The 23,946-nt window shown below is 36.6% G+C and overlaps 1 protein-coding gene across 1 annotated transcript in view; it reads right to left on the bottom strand.

Annotated features, from left to right (window-relative positions):
• The window catches only part of LOC150085834 (nitric oxide synthase, inducible-like), a 137,793-nt gene that overhangs the window by 50,986 nt on the left and 62,861 nt on the right, over positions 1-23,946 (bottom strand). Inside the window, exons 13-16 of the mRNA XM_090374711.1 lie at positions 22,776-22,950; positions 20,932-21,070; positions 14,576-14,654; positions 3,869-4,084 (exon numbers count right to left, since the gene is read on the bottom strand). Of these exons, the coding sequence (XP_090230837.1) occupies positions 3,869-4,084; positions 14,576-14,654; positions 20,932-21,070; positions 22,776-22,950 (609 nt within the window). The remainder of the gene's footprint in view (positions 1-3,868; positions 4,085-14,575; positions 14,655-20,931; positions 21,071-22,775; positions 22,951-23,946) is intronic.

The following is a 23,946-nucleotide window of genomic DNA, read 5'->3' as shown; positions in this document are numbered from 1 at the left end:
GGATCTATCAAGTTATACTAAAGAAGGCAGCAAAGGAAGTAAGCAAACCCTTAGCCATAATTATGAGAGCATCCTTGGACTCGGGGGAAGTCCCCACGGACTGAAGATGTGCAAATGTATCTCCAATTCACAAAGGGGGATCAAACAGTGACACAAGTAATTACGGACTAGTTAGTTTGACTTCTGTTCCAGGGAAAATAATGGAGTCACTGCAGGATCATTTAGACAAGACTACAGCAATAATTCAGACACAGCATGGGTTTGTCAAGGGGAAGTCTTGTCTGACCAATTTGATTGGATACTATGATGTGGTTACAAAGGAACTGGATGCAAAAAATAATTTTGATATCATATACTTCAGGAAAGATTTTGATACTGTTGCACATGGAAGACTACTGTACAAATTTAAGCAGTATGGCATTAAGGGCAAGTTGCTACAATGGATAAATGGATGGTTGAGTGGGAGAAGACAGAGTGGTGGTCAATGGGTACTGCTCTACATTCTAATGTTATTAGTGGTGTCCCTCAGGGTTTGGTGTTGGGCCCATTGTTTTGTATATTTATACCCCAGGGGCTCAACATCTGGTGAGTATGGACTTGGCCCACCCAGGGTCCTGAGCTGGATATCATAATTCTTCTCTTTCTTGGTGATTCCATTTTACTTCTGACACTTGTTTTCTGTCTCTCTCTTTTTCTCAGGGTAATTCAGAAATTTTTTATTTTTTTTATTTTATTTTTTTGGCTGGTGCAGCATAAGCCTCAGGCTTCCTTGCACTATATGGCTAATAATAATTATAAATATTAATGAAGGTATATCAAGCTTAATATCAAATTTTGCAGATGATACAAAGGTTGGCAGGGTTGTTAATAATAGTAATGACAGTATGCTGCTGCAACAGGATCTGGAAAAGTTTGGTAGATGGGCTGAGAAGTGGCAGATGAAGTTTAACATTGACAAATGCAAAGTACTACATATGGGTAGCAGTAACCCCAGAGCATGTACCAACTATGTGGTGTTACATTCAGGGTAGTGGAGAATGAAAGAGATCTTGGGGTAATTGTGCAGTCAGATATGAAGTTTTCTGAGCAGTGCAAACAGGCTGCCAGAGTAGGTCATGGGACCTTGTCAATGATATACAGGAACTTTGAGCAGGGATAAGGAGGTGATTATCCCCTTGTATAAGGCAATGGTCAGGCCACACCTTGAGTACTGCGTACAGGCCTGCAAGCCTCATTTTAGGAAGGATGTAGAGTTGTTAGAAAGAGTACAGAGAAGGGTAACAAGACTAGTGAAGGGAACAAAGGGGTGCTCTTATGAAGAAAGGCTTAAGTTCTGCAAATCGCAGCTTCTGGAGACTAGTCACCAGACGATATGATTGAGGTGTATAAGGCCTTGAATGGATTGAGCAGGCTTAATGCTGATGGGATTCTTGCTCAGATTACAAACCTGAGTGGGCACAGATTCAAACTGAGGATAGACAGTCATATAATATGTGTGGAAGTTTGCCTTTAGCCAGCGGGTAGTTGATTGCTAGAACAAACTTCCATCTGTTGTTGTGGAAGTTGATAGCTTAAATAAATTCAAGGCAGAACTAGACAAACATTTGGAATGAATCAGTGAAATTTTTTTTTTTTTTTTTGGCTGATGCTGTATAAGCTTGCTTTTTTGCATTGTGTGGCTCTACTAATGCTAATTTATAAAGCTGACATGCTTTGTAAATGCATGTCAGGAATGAAGGACCCAGTCTACAGAAAAAAATCTAGTAACTTAATCATTCTTCCTAGAATGAAGTGAATAATCACTGTTATTACCTTTCTTTTCTTTGATAAAATGTGGTTTTTTTTCTCAAGGCATCCATACCTGTTCTGTTTATTACCTTTCTTTTCTTTGATAAAATGTGGTTTTTTTTCTCAAGGCATCCATACCTGTTCTGTTTTTAATAAGTTTTTAATAAAGTTTATATCTTAAAGCTCTTCCATGAAGTTCTCTGTGAAACACTATAGATGGACAAAAACAAAAAACAAAAAGATGGACAAAATAAAATTTGGTGTAGAATTCAGAAATACTCAAAAGTTTCCAGGTTTGAATCTGGTTATTGACAAGAATTACATATTTTAATAAAAATAAAGTGCCTGTCTATGGCACTTTATATTTATTAAATAAATAAAACATATACAGAAAACCAAAGCAAGCTAAAATTTGATAATATAAAAAAGGGATTAAGGAGTGTGTCTATTCTGTTCATTATCTCTTCGAATTCGAATGCTGTATATCAGACTTCATGTCAATCAGTCATCACTGTAGGTTAGTTCTGTTTAGCTTAGACATCAGTGAGCATATAGGCGCAGCCACTTTGACAAATTCCAGTTTCATTTCCTGAAGCAGGTCATCTTTTGATGCAATTTTATAATTGCACCCTAATTCTATACTACCCAGGAAAATCTCGGATACTTTGAAACCCTAATCTTGATCTCAGTGTGTGAACAGAAAAGACTGAAAACTTTTAAGGTTTTAGGTAGGAATCTAATCTTTTTTTTCAGAAAGCAGGTGATTTATAATTTCTCCTGTTAAAATATTTCCTAATTTTGAATTTCTGTCAATTGCATTTTACATCTTTTCTTTAGCTTCAGAGTATTGCAAATTATTTTTCTTCAGCATATATACCTTTTATCCATTGAGTATTACTTGTTTTCCATGATTTAAAAATATATTCATTGTGAGATTAACATCAATATTGTATTAATTAGTATGTATATACACAATGAGTTGGCTTTGCATTCGTAATACCTGATACCTCTTGCGGATCACTGTTTGCCCATACACATCTTGGCAGGGACTCCACAAGGTGTTGGTGCATCCCATGGTAATGCTACCATGTGTTGCACAATGTGTTCATTGTGTATCATATGGGTTGCACATCCACCTGACAATGTGCAGGTGCATGGCTGTAGTATGGATGAGCTGGGAGCCAATGGGATGGTGGATAATTCATTATGGTCCTGAAACCAGTTAGCAACCTGCTAGGCTTTGTGGCATGGTGTGCTGCCATGTTGATATCTGCTGGGTTGCACTGTCATTATGGAGGACATGTACTTGGTCAGCAATGACAGACACTGATTAATGGTGATCAGAGGAGCAAGGGCATGCAATGAAAATAGTTTACAAATCATAAAACCACAGCATCCAGGTGCCATAGCATCATGTTGCTTTTTTTTTCAAATGTGAATATGCCCATCAGGATGATTGAGTTGGAAATGCAATTTATCAGATTAGGTGACAGATTTCCACATGGTAGTGGTCCAGTGTTGCCTATGCAAGGCACAGTTTCTTGTGTCTTGCAGTGACCAAGGGTACCCTTGATGGCCATCAACTGCCATAGCCTATGTGAGCTAATGTCAGTCACACAGTCCATGTGGATATTGGTCTTACTACTCCTACATTGCAGTGTAATTAGCTGGGCCACTGCTGTGTTGCTACTGTATTAAGAGACAAGACACACAACACTCATCATTGGCATTGAGTACAATGAGTATTGTGTGTCTTTTTTTTTTTTTGAGTGTTAGACTGCTATCAAGCCAGTCATAGTAGACTCACGACAACAAAGAATGGGAGCACTTATCAATGCTGGCTGTTGTCAAGATACTGGCACCTGTGTTCTTGTCCCCATAATCATTCAAAGTCAGAAATGTCTCAATGCCAGCCCATTCTTCATCACAGACACTCAATGATCACTATGTGTTAACTACAGTCTTATACAGCTGCTCCCAACTTTGAGTCATCACCAGCATCACATCTACTCTATTACTACAAAAAGGGGGTGTTGCTAATGCAAAGCTAACTCAGTATGTGGTATGTATATACACATACCTAATTTTCACATATAAAATAAAAGTCATTTCCATACTTATTTTTGCTTCAACTTGAACAGTATCATTTTCTTTGTAACCCAGTAGTTTAAGATGTACTAGAATCCTTTCAACCACTCTGGAAGGATTAGCAGGAAATATTCCAAGATGATCACCAGGTTCATATGCCAGATTTGGATTTCCTCTGGTGTCCAATCTAACCAAAATTACCTGTTTTCTAAAGATGAAATAAAAAAAAATGAAGTAACAAGATTAATTATAATCATGAAAATACTGCTATTCTGATTTATTACAGATAAGTTAAATTTCTGATTGCTATACGATTTCTGGAGGCTAATAGTGCAACTGGCTAGCTACACTTGAAAATGAGAAAGAATTATGCAAGCCAGAGTGCTGAGCTGCAGGGGTTCAGGGTTTAGTGAACCTGTTGCTCCAATGCTGGATTTGGGCATTTTTGTTTGGAGAAGAAATTAAAAAAATAATAATAATACAAATAAATTGTGTTTTTTTTTTTTCCCTTCAAAATTAGCAAACCCATTGATCAAAAAATAACAGCTTACTACAGAAGGCAGACAGACACCTGAAAATATTAGTGTAAAGGACTGTAAAGTGGAATTGGCAAAAGATGCTTTCCACAAATGAAATAGCATCCATAAATTGACCTACAATGTGAAATACTGCCTTAAGAACTGCTGTATATAAAATCCATTCTTTGGAATTTCCTTAAAGTATTTTTAATATTAATAATTTAAAAAAAAAAAAAATTAATCAATGCCAAATACTGATTACTGTGGTCTAAGTGAAATCCTAATGATTATAAAACAAGTCATATGGAGTAATGAAACTAACACTTCTTGTTTGTTTTTAGTGATGAGTGAGTTTAGAAAATGAGTTCAGGCCACACCTTGAGTACCGTATACAGGTCTGGAGGCCTCATTTTAAGAAGGATGTAGAGCTGTTGGAACAAGTACAGAGAAGAGCAACAAGATTATTGAATGTAACGAAGGGTTGCTCTTATGAAGAAAGGCGTAAGTTTTGCAATTTACAGTGTCTGGAGACTAGGCACCTGCGAGGTGATCGGATTGAGGTGTATAAAGCCTTGAGGAAAGACAATTGTAAGATAGATGTGCGGGTAGTTGGTTGGTGGAACAGACTTCCATCATTTGTTGTGGAAGTTGATAGCCTAAATAAACTTAAGGCTGAGCTGGACAGGTATTTGGAATGAATGGAGGGGGTGAAATGGGAGCAGTTTTTTTTTTTTTTTTTTTGGCTGATGCTGCATAAGCTTGCTTTCTTGCCTCACATGCCTCTACTAATGCTAAAAATGGCTATTTCTCAAGAGAAAATGGTGCAGCTACAGTACACTTTTGTTCTTGCAAGTTTGACCTAGACCTCTAGTTTTTCTACATGTTATGTTATCGACAACTGTTCTTTTGCTTCCATGTGATTCCACAGAGTACAGCCTTTACTATTTCAACATAATAATGCACCATATCCCATGGAAGTTACTGCAAACAGCAGTAAATGTCATGGTTTGAGGATGGTAACATAAAATTACCTCACTAATTAGAACAAAGGTGGCTGAATTTAATGAGTAACGGTTTTTGGACAAGGTGCATTAAAATCTGTTTGACTGCAATATGATGCGTCCAATGATCAGTTATCAAAGACCTTGCAGGAAGAAGAGTGATATAAGATCTTGAGATCATAAATAAGAAGTTAAAGGGCATGTCCCAAAAGGCAGCAGTGTGGGTATTTTGGCCATAATCTGTCATGTGTGCAGAATGTGAATCAAAATCACTAGGTGGTAAATGACTCATCAACCAGTGCAATACCACCACTTTGCTTATTAAAGGCTTGAAGTGGTGGAACCCATGTTTAGTCTCCAGAGCTAAGTTCCGGTCAACCCTTCCCCATCTCTTCCATCATGCAGTATGACTGATGACTTTTGAGGTTACGATTCCTTACATTTCGAGGGTTCAGCTCTAAAACGGTGTTCGCAGGCCGGCTGCTAGTTAGTACATTGGACTGAACCTATTGGTAACTCTTTAGGAGGCTTCCAGATCAGTTAGTGTATAATGTTGCTACCTCTACTCTACCAGATAGTGACTGGAGGGAGTCCGAGTAGTGTGTATGGGGGGGGGGTCATTGTCAAGGCCACACTATGTCAAGGATCTGGGTATATTCTTACCATGTGTACGCCATATTCAAAAATTTTATTACTTCATACAGTATGAAGTAATGAAATTTTTTTTTCATTACTTCATGAATACACCATGAATTGTCAAACTAATAGAGTAAGCTTATCTGCGAAAGGATCTAAACCTCCCAAACACTTCCTAGTTCAGCAAAGGTAAAGAAAGCCTGCACGAGAACGACGAGAAACGTCGGATAACTTATGCGGAAAATTAGTTTCCCAATACAGCACTCTAGCATTGCTCACTCGGTAAACAGATGGTACGTGTTATCGGTCTGGAGCAAAGTCGAGAACGATATATTGATTGACAGGTAGGCGTAGCAAACGATGCGCTGATTGGTGCACGAACACAACACACAATAACATCAGTTTAGTATCACTTTAGCAGCACTAATGGTAACTTGTCCTAATCGCACATGCCCTAACCTTTTTTCACCATTACAGTATTTTGTAATGGTGAAAAAAGGTCAGGTTACCTCGACTTGAATCCCATGGGAGCTTGAACCCCTCCCGAACTGGAGGAGGTAACATAACCTTTTTTCTTTAGAATAAGTCATATTTAGAAATACATTCATGAAAAAATAAATTTTTTTTATGACTGTATTTTTATTTTCTTGTTCAATATGCCCTAATGGTGAAAAAGGTCAGGTTACCTCCACTTAAATCCCATGGGAGCTTGAACCCCTCCCGAAATGGAAGGGGTAACCTAACCTTTTTTCTTTAGAATCATGGGTGGGCTAGCACATAAATTGTTTATTAACAAAATATTAATTTTTTATTACTGTACTTTTATTTTTAAGGACACTTGTGCAGATACACATGTATCATAACGTCAATCAGCACCTTAATAGCTATTCAGTATATATATATAAAGAATCTTTCTTTCTTTTTCTATTATTTCCCAACCTAATGTTTAAGTTTAGGTCGCGAAATACAAGGAAACCTTTTCTTTTATTTCCTAACCTACCATTTAAGCTCAGGTTATGAAATACAACGAAAAACAAAGAAACCTTTTCCTTTTTTTTTTTTCGTAACCAAACCTAAATCAATAAACAGTAAAAACACAATGAAGAACATAAAAATGAATGGAACAAAACTTTCTCAGAAAAAAAAAATTCATGAGTACAAATCATACAGTTGGACCTGAATAGCTATTCGCAATTTGAGTAACAATATTGAGAAAAGTATCTTCATGATTTTTCCCATAAATTTGATGCCAAATATATTCATTGATGTGACCCATCAAAATATGTTTACAGCTGCCATTTACTCTTTTAGTTACACTTTTTAGTTTTTTCCACTGGGTTTCGATATTATTCGTATGTGCTCCTGTATGTGGATCTACAAAATGTTCCTTGTGTTTCACTGTTAAATGTTTGTAATTATTTTTTTCTAAGGCTGTAATATGGCTATATGCACACCATTCATCTGTTATTATGGTATTATTTTCCTTCACTACTTTTCTAATAATGCGCAAAAGAGTTTTTTTGCTTTCCGATTTTTTATCAATTTCATGAAGACAAATTTAGGTTCTTTTTCGAATACACCAAACACCCATTTCTTCTTAGCAGTTAAATTTCATCCTTTGTGATGTTTTGGTTTTACTAATAGTTTCGTTTGCTTCTACAATTTTCCCCGATCCACCTAACTTAATGGATTTTTTTTTATCAACTGCAATTCGCAAATATCTCTTAGTTTCTTATAAAACTTAATTGCTATCACTTTCGAAATCTCAAGATGAAATGCTGTCGTAGTTACTGGCGTGCACGTTGACCAAAAGTATATAATGTCGTTATCTTTTTCAATGAAAGTTTTGTATTTTCCATAAAACTATGTTTCAATAAAGAAACTCGTGAAGAACATGTTTTACAACACCACAACTTTCCACATGACTCTGTTCGTGATTCAATTAGTTAAAAATAATCATTGCACTTATTTCGGTCTTATCAATTTAGTTTACATCAAAAAAAATCAAGCAACATTTTATTTTCCTTACAAATTTATTCCATCTTTAATCGCTACTATTACCTGTTCACCGTTCATTACAAAACTATTATGCACCGTTCTTTACTGGTAAATACACATAATGCCAACCAATGATTGCACAGTAGCTTGTCGTCTGTTGTGCCCACCACCAATCATTTCATTGTTTGCCACACCTAACTGTCAATCAATATATCCTTCTTGATTTCTGCTCCGGACCAATAACACCTACTTCTGTTTACTGAGCGAGCAGTGCTAGAGTCCAGTATCAGGAAAGTAATTTTCCACGAAGGTTATCCGACGTTTCTTGTCATTCTCATGCAGGCTTTCTTTACCTTAACCCCTAGTTCATTTCATAAATATATGTGGTCTCAATTCTAAGCTCAACAATGTCCATTTCCACTTGCAGTCTGCCAAACCTCATGTACTTTTTCTGACAGAATCTCAGTTATCGGTTAATTCAACTACTGCTCATTTCAGTTGCCCAAATTATTCACTGTATGATTTCTTTTGCCTCAAAGGTGGTACTTGTGAATATGTCCATTCCGATATTCCCATCAGAGAATTTGTAATTTGGAATCTCCTCTCTTCGATCTTCTCTGGCTTAAAATCTCTCTATCTCACATTGTCAAATTCATATGTTGTTTCTACCATTCTCCCAACTCCACTAATCACTTGGAGCTCTTTGACTTCCTCTCTTCACAACTTGACTTTCTTCAGTCCAACTTTCCTAACAGTGAGGTAATTTTCCCTGTTGATTTTAATGTTCACAACTCCGGCTGGCTTCTATTTTCTAGTCACAGCTGGTCGAGATGTGGAGGCTTTTGCAATTTCTAATGACCTTTCACAGATTGTTCATTTACCTACAAGAATACTGGACAATCCTAACCATACAGCCAACACGCTTGATCTTTTTCTCACAAACAACCCTTTTAAGTACACGGTTGAAGTGAGTGGTCCTTTAGGTACCTCAGATCACAACTTGGTGATTGTCTCTTCTCCAATGGAGCCTTTATCTTAAGCCTCCGTAGCCAGGTGGGCAGGAGCAGCAGTGCGTAGCACACGCTTCTTGATTAAACCGGGGTTCGAGCCCATGACCACCAAATACGGAGGATCGGAAATGTCAGGGAATGTCCGCCGCATATCCTCAGAGCAATGTGGCCTTAGTTGCTAATGCTCCTAAAAGCCAAATAACAAACCTTTTTCTCATGGCTATTCCCAACCTCGTATTGTTTGGCATTACAAGACTGCAAAATGGGATGACCTGCAATATTTCTTTTCTTGTTTTCCTTGGTCAGACTAGTTTCAAACCTTTTGATGTTGTTTGCTCAGATCGTGTCAGTGAAATTAATCTTGTAGGAATGGAATCCTTTATTGCACACTCCACTCTAAAATCTCGTCCTTTATCTACTAAACCTTGGTTTTCCAATAAATGTACTAAGGCTGTTCAAGAGAACAATGTTGCATATTGCAATTGGCTTGTTTCCAATTTTTCCATTTCATTTTCTGCCTACACCAAAGCTAGCAACAATTGTAAAGCAGTCGTTGATCAGTCCAAACTAGATTTTGAATAGGCTAAGGCTAGAAAACTTGCTTCTTGCCCTAATGATAGCCAAGCATTCTGGTCTCTTGACAAAGCTATTGGCTGCAACTTTTGCCCATCTCTGCTCTCACCTCTGTCAAAACCAGATGGTTCTGTTGTCACTTCAGCCAAGGATAAAGCTGACCTGCTAGCATCCCACTTCTCTTCCAACTCCTGTATTAATGATCTTGGTAAACCACCTCCAACCATTCCCAACATGCTCCATTCATTGCCTCCTGTAGTCTTCTGTCAAAAGGATGTCAGAAGGATTTTGACGAATCTCGATGGTAAAAAAGCTCCAGGTCCTGATGGTATTTCTCCACTTGTTCTCAAAACCTGTGATCCTGAACTTACTCCTGTTCTTTGCCACCTTTTTTCACTTTATTATTCCAAAGGTGTTTTTCCTTCTGCTTGGAAATTTGCTCATATCCAGCCAGTTCCTAAAAAGTCCCTCCCATCCAATTATCGCCCTATTGCAACTACTTCTACTCTTTCTAAAGTAATGGAGAAATTAATTAACTGCCAATTCTTAAACTACTTAGAAAACTTCTGTCTGATCAATGATCTTCAGTATGGATTCTGTCAGTGTCGATCCACTGGTGATATTCTGGCTTATGTTACCCATTTATGGACAAATTTAATGGAAAAGTTTGGTGAAACACAAGCTGTTGCTCTTGACATCTCAAAGGCTTTCGATTGTGTTTGGCATAAAGGTCTTCTAAACAAGCTTCCATCTTATGGTTTTCCAACTGCTTTTTGTAATTGGTTATCCAGTTTTCTCTCTGATCGCTCACTGAGGGTGATGGTAGATGGCTCTCTGTCTTCTAGTTTCTCCAATGATGCTGGTGTCCCCAAGGTTCAGTTTTTTCCCCCAGCTGTAATTGAAGCTGCTCAATCAGCTTCAACTTCTCGAATATTCGCTACCAATTCCTTAAATGCTGATCTCCAGGTAGTTCTCAAGTGGGGCAAAGACAACCTAGTTGATTTCAATCCTTCTAAAACAGTCTTGGTCTTATATCTCACAAAAAGGATTCTTCTGCTCCTATGCTTATCTTTGGTGACACTGATTTCTAGGCAAAATGATATATCTCTTTTCGGGATTACCCTGACTTCTAATCTCTCTTGGCACAAGCACATTACAAATATTGCTTCCCCTGCATCTAAAAAACTTGGTTTTCTTTTTTGCTCTCTGCATTACTTTTCTTCCAAACAGCTGTTCACTCTGTACAAATTGAAAATCCGCCTTACCATGGAATATTGTTGCCACATCTGGGGCAGTGCCCCCAAAACCTCTCTCAGGCTTCTAGATTCCATTCAGAAGAGGGCAGTTAGGTTAATTAATGACTCCTCTCTAATAGAGTCTCTCCACTTTCTCTCATAGACGTACTGTTTCAGCTGCATGTCTTTTCTACAGATACTTCCATGGGCACTGTTCTTCTGAATTGTCTTCTATAATTTCCGCTCTCTCTCTCTCTCTCTCTCTCTCTTTCAAAACAGTCTGAACACGTGCCGCCACCAGCCAACATCCATTTACTGTCCAACTTCAAACTCACAGAGCCAACTTTTCATCTTGCTCGTTTACTCATTTAACTGCTGTTTTTTCTGGAACAACCTTCCTTCATACGTATTCCCTGAAAATTACAGTCTACAGAAGTTCAAGTCTAACGTCAACAAATATCTTCTTTCGTCTTCTCAACCTCCAACCAAAGCATGGTATTAAGTACTATAGGTTCCAATACCTCTCGTGTTTGCGGTTTTCGTAAAAAAATAAAAATGCTTTGGCATGATCTTAATGATATCAGTGAACCCGCGGAGAAAGCAATGAATGTTCTGCATCGTCACTGGAGGTCATTTCAAATTTGAACTTTGTACCATTCAGATGCTTATCTTCTGCCCTTGTTTTCTACAAGACATTTTTCACATTTTTGGGTTTCTTATATTGCTTTCTTTGTAACACTCTCATATACACTTATATATAAAGTTACATTGAACAGCTTCAAGTTTATTAGGGTGAATTCTATAAGGAATTCAATAAACATATTATACAGTAAATGTTAGTCCTAAATTCACAGATGTATATATTTGATTCCACTGACCTTTAGACTAGGTGGCTTTTGATTTAGCTCCTAGGCCAGAGCTAATAGATCGGCAATAACCAATCAGAAATTGAAGAAATGTTCACATGGTATGCATGCAACCAGGTAGAATCACTTGAAAGCAATTTAATATTGGAAATTCCTTGTCTTTTTATGTGCTGGATTATAATGTAAACACTCTTTTCACATTTCTGAACCTAATTACGTTGTTTCCATGTAGATGTTTGTATTTTTCATCTTCATCATCACTGTCTGTTAAGTTTCCCCCTTTCACAATATGAGATAGATTTGTACTATAGCATCATGTATAAACATGATGCTATATAGCACAAACCTATACATTAGTTAACTTCTTTGTAACCTGAGGCTATTGCCCTAAACGAATTGTGTGTTTCCTCTTTCATTACAGGACTATTTTTACTTTATGTGCATCATGGGGATGATGAGTGAGGTTTAATTGGGAAATTGATTCCAAATCTGCTCAAGTTTTCCATACTACCTCTAGTTTTTCTTTAGTTAGAAATTAGGGTTGCCAGTATGTGTAAATTATATTATGGAAAAATTTTGCTAGTGAAGTGGATGAGGGGAAGCAAGAAAGTCAGCACTCTGCATCTGATGGATATGCATTCTTTGGGTTATGAAGAAATACTAATTGTAGTGACAATTTTTTACTTTCATTTGTTTATTGCATAAAACTTTGGTAACTTCTTGAATTCAGCTAATGCTTCGTGTTAACTGAATTTACTTTGTATTATTGTAGTCAACTTGCTAGTCTTCTCGTGACAATGGTCCCTGTCTGTAGAACAAAACTGAAAATGTTTGAAGTAGCCAAAAATCCTAGGTGGTAGATGACTTTCATCAACCGGTGAAATACCACCACTTTGCTTACTGGAGGCTTGAAGTGGTGAAACCCATGTTTAGTCTCTAGAGCAAAGTTTCCGGCACCCCCCCATACTTCTCCTTCATCCCTTGCACGGTACTAAGCACTTCTAGAGCAAAGTTTCCGGCACCCCCCCCATACTTCTCCTTCATCCCTTGCACGGTACTAAGTACTATAGGTTTTGATACCTTTCGTGTTTGGGGTTTTCATAAAAAAAAAAAAAAAAAAATACTCATAAATGATGTTAGGGTAAAATGCTATTCGGCATAACATTTTGCAAAAATATGTAAATTCAAATTAACATATCAAGATTAATTTAACCCCAGGGGCTCACATCTGGTGAGTATGGGCTTGGCATACCCAGAGTCCTGAGCTGGATATCATCATTTTTCTCTTTCTTGGTGAATCCCTTCTACTTTTCTCTTTCTCTTTCTCTCTCTCTCTCTCTCTCTCTCTCTCTCTCAGGGTAATTCAGAAATTTTTTTTTGGCTGGTGCAGGATAAGCCTCAGGCTTCCTTGCACCATATGGCTAATAATAATAACTTGGAAAAATCTGTGAATTAACATTTAGAGGTTTCTCCAAGGAAACATAGAAAGGCTAGCAACCTGCTAGGAATTAGTTTTCTGAATTGTAGATTTAGAGCAGAAGCCATCTCTACCTTGCCTTCTAGGTTTCTAATTCAAAGTTTATTTTTATTTTCTTTTATCACATTACTCATGAATAGCTTTCTTGTTTTTTTTTTTTTTTTTAATAAGTTGATAAATACTACCATACTAGTCAGTTGATTCTGAGGTAGAGCTTGTCATCAAATAAATCCTTTGCATCTTCAAAAGGAGGAAAACCCCATGGCACTAAACCCAGTAAATAAATTCCTCAAAATACTCACCTTTCTGTTGTGGCTTGCAAAAGAACCACAGATGCTGTGATGCAAGCAATCGAGACATACGAAAACAGAAAATGTCTTAAATATGGCTAACCTGATAATGAGAGAAACTCATCAGAATGAAAAGCAAATTTCCATGTCAACTGAAGCCAGTTGACAAGCCAAACCAAAATGAAAATATACAACATAACATCTACTATATAAAATCACAAAGTAGGATAAAGTTACAAATCAAATACAAATGAACTCAATCAACTAAATGGGAACAGTGTATGTGGTTTTTTTTGGAGAATCTCCACCAGGCCAATGCTTCATTGAAGAAGTAGTCACTGTGGTTTCTCCCATATTTTTTTTTTTTTTTTTTTCTAAGGGTGTCTGTATTCAACCTCTGAGTTTAGTACAGTGGAGTTTCCTAGTTTGTTTCTGAAAGGAGTTGTGCCATATGCAGGAGACTGCCACTGTGCTTCCCTGGATGAGTTAGGTCTCTGCTTACATATTTATTCGCATTTAAATCTATTTTTTGCAATTTTGTAGTTAACAGTACCTATGTCTTCAGTACTATTTGTTGCAATTCATGACGGTGTCTAATTTAGTAAATCATCATAATTATTTTGTACTGACATCAAATATTTATTTATCAATATTGTGTCATATTGAAATACTGATAATTTTTAAACATATTAAGTAGAAGGCATTATTCATAAAACAAATATGCAGGGTGCTGATAATCTGAAGTATGTGGTAAGTATCTGATAATCATGAAGTTCATTCATGGAATTTACAGATTTATAAATAACATCAAAATGGCTGTCTAAGCTTAATTTTATTCCACATATTTGAAGTGGCTTCCACAGGTGACTTGACACTATTATCCTGTAGGAAATCTCATCTTATATGATCTATATAATGCTGGTTAATTCCATTTGCACTTGTCAGTGCTATTTTTCACACTTCTTGCAGTGATGCTGCATGTCTTCATTTAAAAATATTCATATTAAAACTTTTTTATTATACAAAAGTAAAAAACTAATTTAGAAGAAATAATAATATAATGGTAATAGAGGCAGGATAAAACGAGCTACTTACTCCGAACATTTAGGTGTTAAGTAAACACGAGAAAGCATTTTGCAGGGTACAACTTTTTTATTATGTAACCATGAGAGATCTAAAAATAAAATTTAGTGTAAACTTTTAAAAAAAGACAAAAAAATAAATAAATAATAAATTCACCTTGAAAAGTGACTTTAAAACCCATTAAAAAAAAATTACTAATTAAATAAGTACATTTTGCCAAGAAACCAGGAGTATTCCAAAGAATTTGAAATGATCAGCACTTATAAATAAACTGAGTATTTTGTTAGTATCACCTTAATAGGGGTTTCTAATCTGAAGATTAACCCCGAGAAGAAGATTAACCTTAAGAAGCACAAAATCTAAGGCAGTGCATGCAGTCAACATATGTGGCCAGGGCAATTTGGTGTGACATAAGCACTGGGAAAGCAAAAATGAGACTAGGAGTGTGTTTTAGGCCTAATAATTCAGATGAGTACAACAAAACACTGTAAGGAGAAATAGAGTGAACCAGTAAATTGCAATGTCTTATGGAAGATTTTAACTTTCCTAATATCGACTGGAACTTGTGGGTTGGTCACTCACAAACTAAAAACACTTTTGTGGATTTATTCATTATGTTTTCTACACCAGCATGTCATAGAGGAAACAAGAGAGAGTAATACTCTTGATCTGATAATCAGCAATGATTATTCCATAGTTCTCTATATTTATTCTCTTATTTCTGGCCAATATTCACATAACCATCCTGCATCCACATTTCTATCCTGTTCTCTACTGAAATTTCTTGTCAAGTTTTAAGATTATAAATGGACTATGTATAAATATAGTGCAAGCGCATCAGAAATACATAGCTATATCTGAATAAATCAGAATATTAGTAAAACGGCATCGTTTTAAGTTATATCTCAAATTGTGAATACCTTCACAATGAGTTGCCATGATATTGCACTACTTCGAATAAGTAACGCTTCACCTAAGGAGAAGACTAATGTTACTTATTCTGGTATCCATCTGAGACTAATATTACTTATTCTCAGATGGATACCACCACCCACTGGGTGGTATCATCTGAGAATAAGTAACGTTAGTCTTCTCCTTAGGTGAAGCGTTACTTATTCGAAGTAGTGCAATATCATAGCAACTCGTTGTGAAGGTATTCACAATATGAGATATAACTTAAAACGATGCCGTTTTACTAATATTCTGATTTATTCAGATATAGCTATGTATTTCTGATGTGCTTGCACTATATTTATACATAGTCTAGAGACTCCTCCATAGCTTGAGGCTTATGCCCTAAATGCTTTAGGTTATAAATGGAATAACTTTTTACTCCATTTAAAGTGCAAATGTAGTGTCTTAAAAAATGGTGGTGTAACCAGTTACTGATTAAAAATGTTATAGTCCAGTGTTGTCATCATTGGCTTGTTGCCACATGAAATATTCTCACAGGAATATGGGGATGACCTACACTACATATTGCTACTGTGGTACATGATTGAATTCTTAGCTCAGTTCTGAGTTCCATATTCTTAGTTCAGTTCTGAGTTCCATATCCACATAAACATCCTGTATTCATACACAATGTCCAGCAGAATTATTATGGTGATAGAATCATGATTTGTTTTTAACTCAGATGCACAAACTTCAAAAATGTCAGCGGATCTTCATGTGCAGCTTTGGTGGCCTGACAGATTCACAAACAGCAATTATTCACTGTCATAGCTCACCCGCATCCTACAATAGTGTTTGGTACATAAGGTCTTTTACATCTGCAGTCTTATTGCATCTGTTACATTTTTATATTTTATATAATTTTTGATTTTCCCATAAACAGAAATCTAAAGGAGTAAAATTGGTAACCTGGAAGGCCACGTAATGGGACCTGCTCTTCCCATTCAACTCTCTGGAAACTGTTCATTGAAGTAGGCTTTCATTGGATTGGTATAATACAGTGGGCTTCATCTTGCTGAAAAAAGGTATCCGTTTGGTATAGGAGGGATTGCATAATTAATTTTGCAGCATGTTGCACAAAAAACTGTAGCTTCTGCAATGAAGAATAGCCTGATCGTAGAATCCAAAGTCATGGCACACACCACACATTCACTTTCAGGCTGTCACACTCATTACCACATATGCATTTTCACCTCCTCAGATTTGATAGTTGTGTCAATACACTGGACCAGAAATGTGAAAGGTGGCTTCATCAGAAACCAACATGATGGAGAAATGCACTGTCATCATCATCTATCCATGAAAACATTTCCTGAGTGAACATGTTACATTTAGGTTTGTCACTTGCTTGTATCTTCAGTACTAACTGGATCCTCTAAGCTCTAAGCCATAGTCTGTTGTGCATAATATTATGTATGGTAGATCGTGGAATACTGGTCCATCAAATGGATTTGCAAGGGTGTGTTGAAAAGCTTCCTGGACTGCTTCAACTAAATCTGTGTTCACTGCCTAGTTGCTGCTTCCTTTCTTCCTCAACACAGAACTAATAATTGTTTATGCTATGATGCTCAGGTAGATTCTGTCTGTATTCCTGCCTGAATTTCCTTTACAAAATAACAAGAAACTTTAATCCAGAAAGCAAAAAGCAACACTGAACTTTCTGTATCATGGTAAACAGCACCATTTTAATACTAAGTGTTGTGCATGTGCAACATGGTATATGTGACCAATTGCTCTTCTGGCTACACAAATTCAGCAGATTTCTGCACCTGCAAAAAAAAAAAAAAAAAAAAAAAAAAAACAACCCTGTTATTGTCATTATCAGTTTACATTTTTAATTGGTAGCAATTCTGAAATGTATACACTTTTTATTGGTGGTAATTCTGCTGGACACCCTATATTTTTGCCTGTTCTCTACTGAAAAAGATAGAAAGATCCTCTTGAAAGCTATATTAATGTCATATGCAGTCTTATTGCATCTGTTACATTTTTATACTTTATGTAATTTTTAACCTGCATATCATTTAATGTATTTTTAAAGTTTTATTATAGTATATATTTTTCATAGTGTCTGTGTTGTTATTTAATATAAATATACAGTGATTCATGTTTCTGAATAATATTCCTGGCTTAGATATTTTTGACTCTATTAGATATGCATAAATATATCTCATAGCATGAGATGCCTTTATGCTAAATCCATTAAAGTGCTCAGTGAAAAATATACAATTTGATAGGTGAGTAATTGGTTCTGTCTTAAGGGTAAAGGTTTAGGGACACTATATGTGGTACAGGGAACAATCCAGGTCCAAAGACTAACTACTGGTCTTAATAAACAGACTCCCAAAATTTCTACGTAAGCTAAGACTAATAATATATGTATATAAAAGGTCAAATGAGCAATATTTTTGTGGGGGGAAGAGGGGAAGAAATGCTCTGATTGTTTCCTAAGGGGGGGACTTACAACAATAATGTTTCCCTGACATACAGAGGATATATTGGTTTAAGATCGGCCTTATGCTCGCTCACAGTACTAATTTAATGTTTCACAAAAATCATATAATTACTGAGCAATCCTTGAGTGTAAATGAATGTTTAGCATTAGCATTAGTAGAGGCATATGATGCAAGAAAGCAAGCTTATTCAGCATCAGCCAAAAAAAAAAAAAAAAACCCTCTCCCATTTCACCACTCCGTTCGTTCGAAATACCTGTCCAGTTGAGCTTTAAATTTGTTTAGGCTATCAACTTCAACAACAAGTGATGGAAGTCGGTTCCACCAACCAACCACCCGCTGGCCAAAGGCAAATTTCCGCACATCTATCCGACATCCGTCCTTCCTCAATTTGAATTTATGCCCTCTGAGGTGATTATTCTGAGAAAGATGAAGAATCCCATTGGCATTGAGCATGCTCAAACCATTCAAAGCCTTATACACCTCTATCAGATCACCTCGCCGGTGCCTAGTCTCCAGACTCTGTAATTTGCAAAACTTAAGCCTTTCTTCGTAAGAGCAACCCTTTGTTCCATTTACTAATCTTGTTGCCCTTCTCTGTACCCGTTCCAGCAGCTCTACATCCTTCTTGAAATGAGGCCTCCAGACCTGTATACAGTACTCAAGATGTGGCCTAACCATTGCCTTATACAAGGGAATAATCACCTCCTTATCCCTGCTAGAAAAATTCCTGTATATCATTGACAAGACACCATGAGCTACTCTTGCAGCTCTTCTGCACTGCTCAGAGAACTTCATATCTGCCTGCACAATTACCCCCAGGTCCTTTTCATTCTCCACCACTGTCAGTGTAGTACCGCAGAGTTGATACATTGCTCTGGGGTTACTGTTACCCATATGTAGTACTTTACATTTGTCAATGTTAAACTTCATTTGCCACCTCTCAGCCCATCTGTTCAACCTTTCCAGATCCTGTTGCAGCAGCATAGCGTCAGTAGTGTCCTTAATGACCCTGCCAACCTTTGTATCATCTGCAAACTTAGACATTAGAACAACAACAACATAACAAAAAAAAATAATAATAATTTTTGGTGCCTTATTAGTGAGGAATTAAGTACTATAAATGAATGACTTGACAATCCAGTCAAGATAAAAGCTGCTCAATTGTTACATATGGACTGAAGCTATGCCCTACTAATACAATTATGTTTTCTATCTCTTGTATCATGAAGCCTTTATTATAAAATCAGTAAGCTTTCAAACTTTCTACACCATCAAATATCTCATATATTGTGGCTATTTCTCATCACAAGGTAATTGGACATTAGTGTCCAATGAGGATCAAAAAATGGCTGTGACTGCATTAAGAGAGAGACATATCTTAATACAGTCACAAGCAAAATTCTATAAATCTATCTCATCATCCTCTATGCTCATTTATTTCTATTCTCACCAAAATAGAGATTATAGAGATTGGCTTCTTCTGGTTCAGGCCATGTTTTCTGAAAATTGCTGTTCTCTACTCTATTAGAGGTCTATATTTTTATCCTTATCTTAAAAGTCTTAATATGAGGAACAGCATACATAAACAGTACTATACACTTCTACTGGAGCAGTGCTTTTTATTTATGGTGCATAGTGTAATACCAAGGTGAATGGTTGTGTAATTTCTCGTGATTGATGCATTTAGTAGTAAATTTCTCTCGCTCAAGTGCTATATTAGTAGTGGCAAATGATACAAGAAAGCAAGCTTATACAGCATCACTCAAAAAAAAAAAAAAAAAAAAACTTCCCACAAACTGTCCAATAGTTTGTCTAGTGAATTTATTCAAATTACACACTTCCATAACAACAGATGAAAATTTGTTCTAACATTCAGCTTTCTCAATCCATTCAAATACCTCAATCAAGATCACCTTGCAGGTACCTAGTCTCCAGATGGTGCAGTTTGCAACAGTGAGGTCTTTCTTGGTAAGTGTATCCTTTTGTTCCCCTCACCAACCTATCTGCCCCATTCCAGCAGATCTAGAGCCTTCCTAAAATGAAGCCTCCAGACTTGCATGCAGTACTCAAGATGTGGCGTAACCATTGCCTTATACAATGAGATAATCATCACCTTATCCCTAATAGTAAAGTTTTTGTATACCATTGACAAAACCCCATGAGCTGTCTGCACTACTTCATATTGGACTGCACAATATGAAGTGCAGTCCAATAAAATCTGCACAAAACAGAGAACTTCATATTGGACTGCACAATTACCCTGATTGTAGTACTACAGTTGGTATATTAATCTGCGAAATCGGGGTTAATTTGGGATTACTGCTACTAATATGCAGTACTTTGCATTTGTCTACGTTCAAACTTCAACTGACATTTCTCAGCCCATCTGCCTAATTTTTCTAGATCTTGTTGCAGTAGCATACTTTGATTACTGTCATTAACTATCCTGCCAACCTTTGTATCTTCTGCAAACATAAACATTAAGCCTGATATACCTTCATCAATATCCTTAATGAAGGGTCTCCACTAGTGTTAATAGGGATTACCCTGGGAACTCTACTAATAGCATTAGTACTCAAAGAGCACAAATTTATGCTCTCTGTTGACTAATACTTCACTATGTGTAATATGAGGCTGTTCTATTTGTACAATTATATTTTATGACTCTTGCAGCAAGAAGCTTTTGACCTAAAATTGCTGACTATAATTTATGTAACATGCTTTATTTTTAACATTTACTTTTAACACTTTTAAAATTACTCCATAAAAAATATATAAACATAAGTTCCATTAAAAATAAGGTATTCTAAGCTTTTCTTTTTTTTTGTGAATATTTTTCCAGAACTTAAGCTCCATAAATAATAAGAAAGACATCACTTAAAATTAAATAAAATTAAACAAAACTTACCTGAATAAAATTAAATATTATTTACCTGAATAAAATTAAATATTATTTACCTGAGTGTATATTATTAACAGATTGGTTATTTGTAATGGTAGTCACACGGAAGGTTTCAGGAGTCCACAATGCATTACTGTCTATAAAAGGTAAGCGGGCATCTTTGTTGATTTGCAGATTAAAAGCTTGGCAAGAAACCTAACATTAAGAAAGGAATTTTGTGTTTTCAGATTACCTTTTTTTTTTTAAATATAAAACAGATTGAATCTAATAAAACAGGCCTACGTGCTCTGGATTCATAATGCGAAAATTTATTTTTATTTTGTTACACAGAGCATTAAAAACTACGATAAATGAATTAGCTTTCGGCTGGGTGGCAGCCTTCATCAGATTAAAATACTTTGAATGGCAGTTGGAATAGAGATGCACTGCCAGGATGGTGCGTGAGGCACGTGGTTAATTGTTTGTTGATGTTTGTGGCTGTGACGTATGGTGGTGACGTGGCCAGCGTTTGTCTATGGACATAATTACTGCTTCTGTGATGGGGTTAAGTTGACAACCACTGTTCCTGTTCAACGAGGTATCCGAGCATTTTATACTTAACGATTCCAACCAGGTGCGCCTTAGGTAATGGTGGGACTTGTCCACAACCACGACATCGCGGTGTGGGTCGATGTCGTGGTGGGTTGTCCAGACATGCTCGGCAATAGCTGAGTGTTCTACATCCGCCAAACGGATCGCCCTTTTATGTTTCACATCCTCTCAACCGCCCGAACCTTGCTAACTCACGCCTGGACACACTCCAGCTCTGCAGATGAAAGGCGCAAAGAGATCACCAGAGTCAAAGTAGACCTTACGAGGTGTGGCTACCCCATCGACGTCCTTAACAGGTGTGATCTACAAGCACGCGACAACGTGACGACCAACAGCAACGCCAACAGTGACGAGTCATCCACGAGGGCATTCATCCCATACTACCCCAACCTGTCACAGCAGATCGGTAGAATCCTAAGATCGCATGGGATAAAGTGCATCCAACTCCCAGGCAAGAAACTGCGTTCTCTCCTTTCCAACATAAAAACACCTGTCCCCACCCTTCTACAGAGTGGTTTGGTCTATCGCATCTCTTGCCGTGACTGCACGAGCTGCTACTTTGGAGAGACTGGACGTCGACTCGAGAAACGCCTCTCAGAACATAAAAGGGCGATCCGTTTGGCGGATGTAGAACACTCAGCTATTGCCGAGCATGTCTGGACAACCCACCACGACATCGACCCACACCGCGATGTCGTGGTTGTGGACAAGTCCCACCATTACCTAAGGCGCACCTGGTTGGAATCGTTAAGTATAAAATGCTCGGATACCTCGTTGAACAGGAACAGTGGTTGTCAACTTAACCCCATCACAGAAGCAGTAATTCTGTCCATAGACAAATGCTGGCCACGTCACCACCATACATCACAGCCACAAACATCAACAAACAATTAACCACGTGCCTCACGCACCATCCTGGCAGTGCATCTCTATTCCAACTGCCATTCAAAGTATTTTAATCTGATGAAGGCTGCCACCCAGCCGAAAGCTAATTCATTTATCATAGTTTTTAATGCTCTGTGTAACAAAATAAAAATAGATTGAATCTGTTATTTGATTGACTTTCAAGAAGGGAAAAAAATGTAATTTCATGTTTTGTTTAATATAAAGAAAGTATAACCTTTTATATCATCTGAAATACAATTTTTTACTCAGATTTTAATAATTGAAAATAAAAACAATAATTATATAACATAAAAAATTCTTGCAAATAAAGAAAAGGAGATTACAGCTGACACTTTCTCCTGATTGATTTCGAAGTGTTTACAATCAAATATATTGATTAAATTATAGTAATATGTGATAGTACCTTGTAGATATCTTCTGCCCATGAACTGAAAGTTTGTTCTTGTCCCCTCAGCTCATCACCTAATCCTACTGGTAAGAGGCGTTCAGCTCCCATAGCAAATAAATATTCATCAATATTTTTTCCAAAGGCGCAGAAAGTTGGGTATTGGCTAGATCCTAAACTAAATACTGCATATCTAAAATCAAATATAAATAATTATTTCATATTTAGGCTTTACAGTACTGTTCATAATGAAAATATTTTATGATACATTAGGTAGTAGCCAAATGCCATAAATCAGAATTAAAACACGCCTATCATTTGCACTTTTATTATGGATACTCACATGAAGAAGTTAACTCTTCAAGTGATTTCCCTCTCTGATAGACCAGATTATTAATATCATTAGCTGTAATTATTTTAGCCTCTAATAAAAGAAATAGGGATTCTCTAAACTTCTTGTTATCAGTAACAACATTAGCATTGTCTCTTACACCATTGTTTTTTGGGCAAAAAAATTTTTAATTCAGCCAAAAAAAAAAGAGAGAAAATAAGATTTAACAGTGATATAAATGAAATGGTGGGTAGACAATGACCCCCCACACTGCTGGCCATAATCATCATTAGCCAACAGAATTATAGGAAAGCAAGATAACATCTGATAATAACATTCACTTCATTTTAAATGGTAAAAAGTGGCATAAGATCTTAAAATATGCAGCTCAAGTATATTTAAAGTAACAGCTTCAAACTTCAGTTTCATTTGAAGAAGAGAGTAAACTAAGTTTCATAAAAAATGCAGTGATCTCATATTGAGAAGCAAGTCACTTTGATCTGCCTTGGTACTGCATCTGCACTTCATATATGTATAAAAAGCACTGCACCCAAAAGAGAAGAATGCAGTGAGATGAAAAGTAATGAAATGGATATACAGGAATGCATTTCAAATGAATAGTGGCATATTTCTCCTTTGGGATCAGTACTTTTTATGAGGTGTAGGTACAATACTAATGTAATTTAACAGTAACTTGCTTTGCAATATGCTTTAAAAAAAAAAAATGGTTTGCTCTTGTTTACATACAAAAATGTTGTTCCATACCAGAAATTAGAAAATTTATGGAGCTCACTGTATTGGATTATATACATGTTCACTGAAAGCTAACAATGATGACAATTATAATTCAGGTTATTT

This window comes from Mastigoproctus giganteus, chromosome 5 (assembly GCF_048544385.1).
Source record: "Mastigoproctus giganteus isolate SK-2022 chromosome 5, ASM4854438v1, whole genome shotgun sequence".
Classification (NCBI taxonomy): domain Eukaryota; kingdom Metazoa; phylum Arthropoda; class Arachnida; order Uropygi; family Thelyphonidae; genus Mastigoproctus; species Mastigoproctus giganteus.
This window is presented reverse-complemented; position numbering and strand designations above follow the sequence as displayed.